This window comes from Panicum virgatum, chromosome 5K (assembly GCF_016808335.1).
Source record: "Panicum virgatum strain AP13 chromosome 5K, P.virgatum_v5, whole genome shotgun sequence".
Lineage (NCBI taxonomy): Eukaryota > Viridiplantae > Streptophyta > Magnoliopsida > Poales > Poaceae > Panicum > Panicum virgatum.
In genome coordinates this window covers 59542664-59552717 of record NC_053140.1, presented here as the reverse complement: position 1 = coordinate 59552717, position 10054 = coordinate 59542664, and the positions used below count along the sequence as shown (strand labels likewise).

The 10054-nt window shown below is 48.5% G+C and overlaps 1 protein-coding gene across 1 annotated transcript; it reads right to left on the bottom strand.

The window, feature by feature from the left end:
* Positions 1-3966: 3966 nt before the first annotated feature.
* On the bottom strand, positions 3967-8910 carry LOC120709098 (squamosa promoter-binding-like protein 2). The gene is made up of 3 exons (XM_039994621.1): positions 7335-8910; positions 5824-5954; positions 3967-4828 (listed from the first exon to the last, which is right to left on the bottom strand). Exons 1-3 carry the CDS (start codon positions 7727-7729, stop codon positions 4209-4211), a joined length of 1146 nt encoding a protein of 381 aa, XP_039850555.1. The 5' UTR covers positions 7730-8910; the 3' UTR covers positions 3967-4208.
* Positions 8911-10054: the final 1144 nt, after the last annotated feature.

The window sequence follows — 10054 nt, the reverse complement described above, 5'->3', positions numbered from 1 at the left end:
CATTTGAGCCCTGTCGCCCCCCATAGGGCGACCGGGGTATATTTTTGAAATTTTCCAAAACCGACATATATTTTTGAAATTTTAATTTTTTTAAATATAAAAAAGAAAAAACCGCGGAGCGTCCTGGGCCCACTTGGGCTCCGGCTCGAGGCCGGATAGCTCGTAATGGAGGCCCAGCGAGTGGGATACGCTTTAATTATCCAAAAAGAAAAAAGGCCCAGAGAGTAGTCTAAACAGGAGGGCGCAAGGCGTGCGTTGCGTCGGCCCAGCGGAAAAGTGTTGGCCTCGCCGGACGCGGTCGCGGCCCGGAGTGGGCGCCTCACCCAGTTCGCTCGACGCGCGCGGCCGGCGCCGGCGAACTTTCTCGGCCGACCGCCGCCGCCCAAGCAGCCGAAAGGTCCGTCGCCTCATCCTCTCTCCTCGATCTTTTCTCCGTCGCTTCTGATACGATTAGATAGCCGACGGGTACGAGTATGAACTGAAACTGCGCGTGCACTCGGTTAATTAAGCCTTGGATCAGTCTAGATGACGCGGATCGGAGCTGAGTCGGCAGATGTCGATGGCTGTAGCGGATTGCAGGCCGACCGAGCGGGGCTCCCCGAGGAACTGGAACGCGGGTAGGGGTAGGGGATAGGGCACGCACCATCACATGGCGGTCGCGTCTTGAGATTCCAGTAGGCGTAACCGGACAGATATGCCATATCTGAAATCCTCCATGGCCGCGGCGCGGATAAGCTCGCCGACGCTTTCAATCCTCCTCCTCGCCATGGATCTATCCATCTGCCAGGTCCGCGCTGTTGTGCTGCACCTTTCCGGCTTTCCCATGGATTCCTACCACTGCTCAGTCAAGCCGTCGCGAATGTCGCCAGAGGCCGCAGATGCGTATGAGGATCAACTGCTTCTACTAGACGAACGTACTCGTCATCGGAGTAGACACACAGGTGGTCGATGCGCCACGCTGTAAAGCTCCCCATGGCCGATCTTTTGGCGGCCAAAAAAGCTTCAGGTTTTGTCACGGCGCTCGCCGCCGCCGGTCATCTGGGTGGAGGCAGTAGTGGGCTTCCCTTGCTTGCAACCTGCCCTTTTGTCCTCCCAACTCCTAGTATCAAGAAAAGATATTTTTGATGCTTTGCATGGACTTCAAATCATCATATGCTTGTGCCACTTAGCGGTCAACTAATAGCTATGCAGCGAGATTGCTAGGGGGAAAAAAATGACGCTGATAGCGCCCGGACGTCCGGTGAAACATTCAAAATTAGCATTTGCAACATATAAAGATCAACCTATGCAACCTCGAAAATTAGCATTTGCAACATCAAAGCATGTTGAAAAATTTTATTATCCGTCCATTAATGATGAGAAAAAAAAACAGCCGCAACATCTGTTTCATGTTACATGGAATATTCTAAATCCCTCGATGAAAATGCAACATCCAGATAAAACACTTGTAATATATGTGTGAAACGTGTACAATATTGTTCTAAAATATTTGAAACACTGAAACATACACTTGCAACATGCAACAAACTCTAGCAAAACAGAGAGGATGGCGAGCTGGGGAGCTCGCTGCCATGAAGTTTTTTTCTCTCACACCAAACCAGGCACCAGGCACCAGCTACCAGCCAGTCAGCAGTGTTTTTCGCTCACAACAAATCAGCGCCAGCCACCAGCCACAGCCAGCCAAACAGAAGCTTTAGCGTCGGACGCCCTAAGTATAGCATTACAAAAAAAAAGAGCTCGTCAGAATATCAATTAAGGTTGCTCTTGTAGGGTTGAGTTTCGGTTACTTGACAATTGACAAGTACTCCTGTACTATATCCGTTCTGGTGATTCAATATTATTATTTGAGAAAAAGTAAGCTGAAATAAACCGAAAGCAAACAAGCCGAACAGACAGAATTGCTACTGAAAATAAGCTTCTGGCTCGTCTAGTTCCTCTATCTTATCCTTGCTTATCCTTCGGCATTTTAGCTATTAGGCCCTATTTAGTTCCCAAAACTTTTTCTACAGTACCCGTCACATCGAATGTTTGGACACATGCATGGAACATTAAATGCAGGTGAAAAAATAACTAATTACACAGTCTAACTGATTAGCGCGAGATGAATCTTTTAAGCCTAATTAGTTTATAATTGGACATTATTTATCAAGTAACAACGAAATGTGCTACAGTACCAAAACCAACAATTTTTCACCAACTAAACAGGGCCTTAGTTGTTTTATTGTGCATTTGCACCCCCATTCAGTTAGTTTTAGTTGACGTTTTTACCAAAAAAAATAAAAATAAAATTAGATCACGTTTCACAACTAAAAATGACAGAGGGATTAGCAAATCAGTTCACTTGTTGTTCCTGTATCCCAAGCAAGTATCTATGAAGTGCCACTGTGCTAGGCAGACTCTTTAATAAGATCTTCCCTGGAATCCAGTGCGTGCACTACCAACCGGGAAAAGTCACTTGTGAGGATGAGAACATATACACAGAATCAAAACTAGTGATCAAGTGATGTTTCATGGATGTATCAGAAGGGATAGAGAGGAATCTTTTGATCGACGAGTATGTGATAAAAACTGCTGCGACGTATTGTCGATCGAGAGGCATATTCAAATCAAAGAGATCTTTTCTGATCTGGAAAAAAAAAGGAACGGGCCCCAAAGAACCTTGAGCCGGATCTTATCAAGAGGACACAACTAGCGTGTAATGTCATGCCATGGTGAGCACCTGCAGCTTCGAAAGGATTACCGAGCATTTCCGACTACTCTCGCTCTTCACTGGACCCTTCTCATCTTGGGACTCAGCTTGTCAGTCAGCGACTCAATGTTGTAAAGATTCTTGCGTGAGAAGCATGAATATACGGATGGTAATAATTGATAAAGATGCGCATATCTCCGGCATGTTCTTGGAAAATATATGGAAGATGATTCGTTGATTCTTTTCTGCATGCATGTTATCCACTGGCATCCAAAGGCAAAGCTGGTCACTGGCATCCAGTGGGTCACACACCAACCTGCATATATATACAGGGGTTACCTCCGTTGCATTGCCAAGCAACCATCCAAGCAAACAAATGGAGGCGATGACGAAGACTAGTGCTAGAGGTGCCAAGGGCAAGGTGGCGATGGTCTACTCCAAGTACGTCAAGCCCCAGAGCAACTCTGCTGTAAGTATTAAGCACCAGCTCAAGCCCTCTCCTGTAGGTGCAGCAGCAAGTGCCTCCTACATCGACGACATCGATGAAAGGGCATCAGCTTTCATTCTGGCCGTCCGGGAGCGTTTCAAGAATGAACACAGTAATATGTAGAAAGGATTTGGTCAAGAAAAAGAAGGGTAGAAAGTCCAGAAGAGGTTATTATTTATAACAATGTCTTCTGGAGTTCCATGGATCTAGGTACAACAAGTAGGGCAGTAGCTATTGCTGTGTACTTCTTCCATGGCCTTTTTCTGTTTTAAACTGTAGTTTTACAAGAAGAATGGAAGGAGCCAGGGTTAGCATATATCTTCTGAACCCTTGCTTGCTCCGATTTGTACAGTACTTTATTGGGCTATCAATTGCTTTCTTAAGGCATGAACCCAATACTAAGCATAATCTGTTAGCACGTGTGGAATTAATCTGTCGCTTTGGCCGAGCTTTGCTCCAAAGCATCTATTGCCGTATAACATATTCTTCAGTCCTAGATTGTTTTCAGACACAGGGAGCCGAGATTAAAGATATGAGCCGTGGAGCATAGTTGTCTCCAACATGTTTGTCCTTACAACTCAGGCTACAGAAGTGGTCCATCAAGAACACTTAATATAATCACTGTTACCCAGCATGCGGAAAACAAGCATATCCACGTGATTAAAGTAATCAGATATCTCCAGTTTTGGGGCGATTTCTTGACTTTTCAGCGCAGTTTGTTTCTCACTGGAGTTGCGCTCTAGTTTTAGTGCCAAGCAAGTGGATGGCCAAACATAACCTCCAGACAAAATAAGCAGAATTACCTCCAACATTTCACAAATTCAACCGCGTAGGCTGTGAAAAATACTACCCATTTACACTATTCAAGATCATAATTTAGGGGATGTCCATAAATTAGAACTATCAGGATAAGCTGAAAGAATGGACATGGCTTGTCAAAGTTTTCAGTACGACAAGACTACTGGTATTACAGCCGATATATTTGGTGAACAACAAAAGCGACTACCTAGCACCTGATTGATCAGAACCCGTCTACCACGATGAGAAAGGTATAGCCTGAATGGCCGCACCATCTGGGTTGTTGCCCTGATCGCCACCACTCACATGGTAATAGCCATGGTACTGCAGCTGCGCACCAGGGCTAGGAGAAGCAACTGCAGTGTGGTTGGTCGATGTGCTCAGAATGGATGGATGCTTGCTGTCTCCTGCCCTCGCGTTCGCGTACGACATCCCGGTGAGCGAGACGTCGCCGCCGTCGGGGAGCCGCGCCGCGCCGCCGTACTGCAGCGCCGCGCCGAGGGGCTGCGCGGTGGGGATCATGGTCGTCGTCTGTGCCCGTGTCGGGTTGTCTGACAGAAGAGAGAGAGCACAGTTGCCGTTGCTATGCTTGCTGCTGCTCTCTGAGGATGCCGTGGTGATCGTGAAGGGCTGGCTGGCGAAGGCCCCCGCCGCGTCGCCACCATGGTGGTGGTTGGTCAGGAAAGGCAAGTGCTTCCGGTCCTGGCCGTGGAAGAGGGAGCCGGCACCGTTGAGGTGGACGGCCGGGTAGTAGTGGTCTTGGAAAATGTCAGCCTCCGTCTTCACGACCGGCCATTTGGGATCTGCCATGGATGAAGCGAAGAGCTGTGGGTACGATGTGAATCTTGCCACTCCTAGACAAGGTAAAATGAACTGCAGTTAGATTTCTGGTGCTGCAAGTGCAGATGATACTAGGCCAGATCAGCAGCAATCAGCAGGGTGCCAATGCATCAACATTGCACGTACAGGGCCAAGTTTCTTCGGGGAGGAATTTGGTTTGTGATTAACCATGGTAAAAATGCAGTAAAAGCCATCTTTCTCTGCTATTATCAGTTCATTGGCCATGATTGTTTTCACAAGTAGCTAGCTTTTGAGGAATTCATGTGCATATATGTTCCAGATTGGTTATTGATACAGGTATTTCTGGGAAAAGGGGCACCCAAAGACAAACTAAACTGAAGATTATGTTACTAGCTGGTTTCAGCAATATTCACATGCATGCAGATTCAGAGAAATTTCTAGGCCACACATATATATTTCGGATTGGTTATTAGTACAGGCATTTCTTGTTGGAAAATGGCCTACCCAAGACTATACTAAACTTCTGTTGCTTTCGAACAGCAGCCTAGGTTCATCATGGTAGTGCAGGACTAGTACTAGTACTAGGCAAGTTCCCTTTCCCCCCACCTCATGGTTAAGAAAAACATTTGATTGTAGCACTTGGCACTTGCAGTGTGCGAAATGATTTGTGGCATAGTGCTGCCTATCAACTGACAGGTGAGGACTCAGTTCAGCATATGATCAATCAAATGCAAGATACTGATCCTCAAAGTTCAATAAGCTGTGCCTCAGCTCAGCTCACAAAATATGAAAATAACATAATTAATTATAAGCTGTGCTTCCCGTTTGTGCCAGCCTGCCAGGTAATAATCGTAATCCAAACGCAAAATTTCTGCTTTCCTTCCATCAATCAATTCAGTGTTGTCTGCTTTATAGTTAATTCATCTCCCTAAACCTTGTGCTTGATTTCTCATGTATGCATGTTCAGTGGCAGACTGGCAGTAGACATGTGTTCGATTCAAAAATAGAAGTGATTGCCCTGCAAGGAGCCAAGGAGGAATGAATTTACCATGGTTGTTAGCAAACAAGCCTCCGGGGTTGAGAGGGTCTGGCTGCGGCTTGCGACGGCGCCGATTGTGCCCATCAAGGCGCTTCCTGCAGCTCCTCTTCGTGTCATCGAACTCACCAAGCGAATGAAACCTGCAAGCAGAAGCAATTCCAAAGATCATAAGGACTTGGGAACTCACCACAAGCTAGCATAAACCAGGGAAGCGGGATTCACCACATTTCAAAAACGTTTAGTGCTATAAGTTCCAAAATGGCAAGTTGGTTCCTAAAGAAAAACACTGCTTGGTTCTTGGCTCCGATCTGGTCAACTCAACTCAAGGCATCAACTACAGTCTACAGAGAACGAAGCAAACACGTGGAACATACTACAGTTGACCTAAAGAAGACCCGAAACCAAATCCACATGACCTTCACGGCACGCTCTGGGATATTTCATATTTGGAACTTGATGATGATTCTGAATGAGGAGAAGACAAACCGAGCTACCCCTACCTGGGAATTCAGGCCCTTCTCTTCTAGAACACAAGATTCATCTGACTATCTATCTGATTGAGGCCTTTGAAAACAAAAATATGGAATGTGGAAAGCATGGGCAAGCCACGCAGACAACGACGACGACAGGGACACACACGCACACATCGGAGAGCAGGAGGGAAAAATTTGTTGTCTGAGTGAGCCTGACAAGGACGGGAGGCATGGACCTCAGCTCAAAGTCCAGTTCCATTGCATCTGCCCTTGGCAGCGGTGTCGTAGGGACACCCTGAGAGCACGGGCGCGCATGCAGCGGCAGCCAAGCACTAGCAGCCGGCCTGACGGTGGTGTGTCACAGGATCTGTTCAGACCTTGACAAACAAATTCAGGACCAGGAGCTGGGATTGCAGGCTAATCCCTCGTTTACTACTGTAATAGAAGTCCGGCCGTACGTCAGGCTCAATTCTACTGTAAGTTTGGCTGTCCAAATCGTGCTACTGGAATAATTCTGCTCCAACTTTTGCACAAAAATTGGATCTTTGGTCGGCGTTGCTTGCTTGCAGTGTTTACTACTTTTGCATTTGACCGTGCCGTGCGTGCGAGACAGACGGATGCCGGAAGTTTTGGCTGTCACACACGTCGTTCAATCAATGGCAAAGCGCCAAACAAACATCACGATGACAATTAAAGGGACATACAGGAGCTGCTGCTACTGACAGCGAATTCTTGCTCGCCCAAGCAAGCGAGCGGTCTAATGATCCTAAAGCTAAACCACCGTGTTTAGTGCAGAGCAGTACGGTTGTACGTGGTGGTAACTAATAATTAACTAGTAGTAGGAAAATAATTCACCCCCCGGGAAGAAACACAGATGCGTACAAGAAAAAAACACGCACGCGACAGCCATGGACAGAGGCTGTGGCATCTAGAGGAGGTCGGACTGAATTATTTGAGCAAGAAACCAAAAGAGAATCATGAGTTTGAGGGGCGAAGGAATCCAAGAATAAGTATGGTGCATGGGATTGGGATGTACGAGGGGCGAACCTGCTGCACTGTTGGCAGAAGCGCTGCTGCTGGCCGGCGACGGTGACGACGGGCGTCTTGGAGTGCGCCTCGCAGACCTTGTGCCGGCGGTGGTAGTCGCGGCCCTTGGACAGGTCCGCCGCGCACCCCTCCACGGAGCACGCCGGCACCGCCTGCTGAGCCTGCCCCGCGCGCGGCCGCTTCGCCGGCGCGGACGACGACGGCCGCGGCGGCAACGGGGCGGCCGCCGGCGCCGTGGCCGCCCCCGCCCTCCAGCTCGTCGGCCCGCCCAGCTTGAGGTCCAGCGCCCCGCCTCCTCCGCTGGCGCCGGCGGCCGCGACGACACCGACCCCGCTGCTGGGGCCGACCACCGTGCCCAGGTCCCACGGGGGGAGCATCTTGGCGTCCCAGTCCATGGCAAGATCACCGCTGCGCTGCGTGTCTCGGGATCTTCTCTTCTTCTATCGGGACTCAGAGAGAAGGGCGGCCCTGCCGGCTTGTTTGCAGCTAGCGATGGCTGCTTCTGCTTGAAAGGAAACTGCGACCGCCTGCAGCGAAGCAAGCAGGTCGTCGGAGACAACCGAACTGCTGCGGACCTCGAAGAAAAAGAATAGTTGATTGCGAGCAAAAGCTCCGGGAGGAGGACAGGAGTGGCAGAAAAGGAATGGATGAGGAGCAGAGAGACAGAAAGATCACAGCAGCTGCGACAGCATGCAATTAAGAATCCAAGAACAGCAGGCGGCACCAAGAGGAGCGAGCGGAGGAAGGCGGGGAAGGAAGAGATCAGGCAGTGAGCCAGCTGCAGTGGTGGTGGGTTTAAAGCGAGGGGGAGAGGAGGGGAGGGGAGGGCAAGGAGGACACGGATGGATGGCTGCTGGCTGGCTGGACGCAGGGAGGGAGCGAACACCAACCCCGTCCCCGTTGTAGAGAGGAGGGGAGAGGAGGGGAGAGAAGGCGAGCGAGCAGGATGGTCGGAGATGGAGGGAGGGACAGTGGTTGCAGACAGCACAGGAGGAGACTCCTATTGGAGGACTCCAAACTCCAAAGGTGGCAATAATTGCCGAGAGCGGGGGGCACCTCACCTCCACTGTTCACTCGCTTTTTTTGAAATAAAAACTGTTCACTCGCTTTACTTACCAATGCCAGTAACACACACAGTGAGAGAAGGTGCGTGTGGTTGGGGACAGTAGGTGGGAGGAAGGAGAAATCAACAAGCTACAAGCAGATGTGGCAAAAAAAATAAATTCAGAAAGAAAAAACACACAGCAGCAGCTACTCCATGTATCTGGATGGAGCGAGGAGAGAGGAGGAAGAGCCAAAACCAATGAAGCAGAGGGAGGAGGATTCCCCCTCTTTGGTGGTTGCTGCTAGCTGCTGCCTTTCCTTCCTTTGGTCTCTCTCCCTGGGCATCAGCCTAGTAGTAGCCTTTGCCTCTTGAGGATTGTTTTTTTTCTTTTTAGGGGTGGAAGGAAGGTCAGTCAGTGCAGCTTTTCTCCCTGTTGTGCACCAACAAATGGGCAAGATGAGGTAACCAGCTGCCTGCACCACTCCCCTTAAAATACTGGTAACAGAGTCTCTTCACAGAGAGAGATGGGGTGAGAAGGACTAACTTAAGCGCAGGGCTCCTCCCTTCACCTTTTGTAGGGGGTGGAGGCAGGGAAAAAGTACAAAAGTTGGGAAAGGGATGGATGCATGGAGGAGCTAGGGGGGGGGGGGGGGGGGGGGGGGCAACCACACCTTTCTTCTTTCTTTCTTTTCTCCGTGTTGTTGTGTTTGCAGCTGCTGCTGTGCTGCCTCATCTCAGCTGACATGATCATGTTCACAAATCACGGCCACAGCACCATCATGAGACCGGGTATTGCTTCCTGCACTTCCAAAAGAGTACATCCATTCTCAAATGCATCAGGCTATGGGCACATTGCCTTTCTTTTCTAGTTCCCCTAGGGTCTGTAGTAGTCTAGAATTTCAAATATTTAAACATGCGGTTTTTATCACATAGTTTGATGCAATGTGTAGAATAGTTTCACCTACTAGTTCACATGGAATTTGTCGGGAACTGTAGTAGTAGAGGTAGAAAGCAATACTATGACATGTCGTAATATGATAATATTTTCGAGATTCGCTCCGATATATAGTACGTGTATTTCACCGTTTTTCAACGATAAAAGTACATGCTCTGTGTTTAAAATACAGGGACCAGCAAATTAGCTTTCATGGAACTAAAACGAACTAATAACTTATTCCTAGTTGTGAGCAGCGAGGGACTTTAATCGCTACTACGCAGGAAAAAGTAACATATTCTTAAAGCCCTATAGTAGGCTGAAGTTCCATGTCCATGGGCTGGCTTATGAATACTATTGTGGCGTGTCCTACTAGCTGCCGCCTTTGTGTTCATGAATGTGGTCCCTCTAGCAAAGCAAAGGTATTTGCGCCTTCTTTAGCATAGTTTTATTCCCCTGACGAAGATTATTAATGTCCGCTGCCGATGCACCTACGTGAGGTCCAAGTTCCAAGTTTAACTTGTATAGCCATTCTTCTGCCTTCCTAGTTTTCACACGTTGGCCACAGGTCAAGAATCTGCAGTTGGGGGAGAGAGAGAGTTTATCTTTGTGTTTACCTTTAGAGTAAATTCTCTATATGCCACTGAGAAATGTAACTCATCCTCTATGTGCCATTGAAAATTAGAACATCCCTTCAATGCCATTGTTTTAAATTTTTCATCCCCTCTATGCCATTGCCGT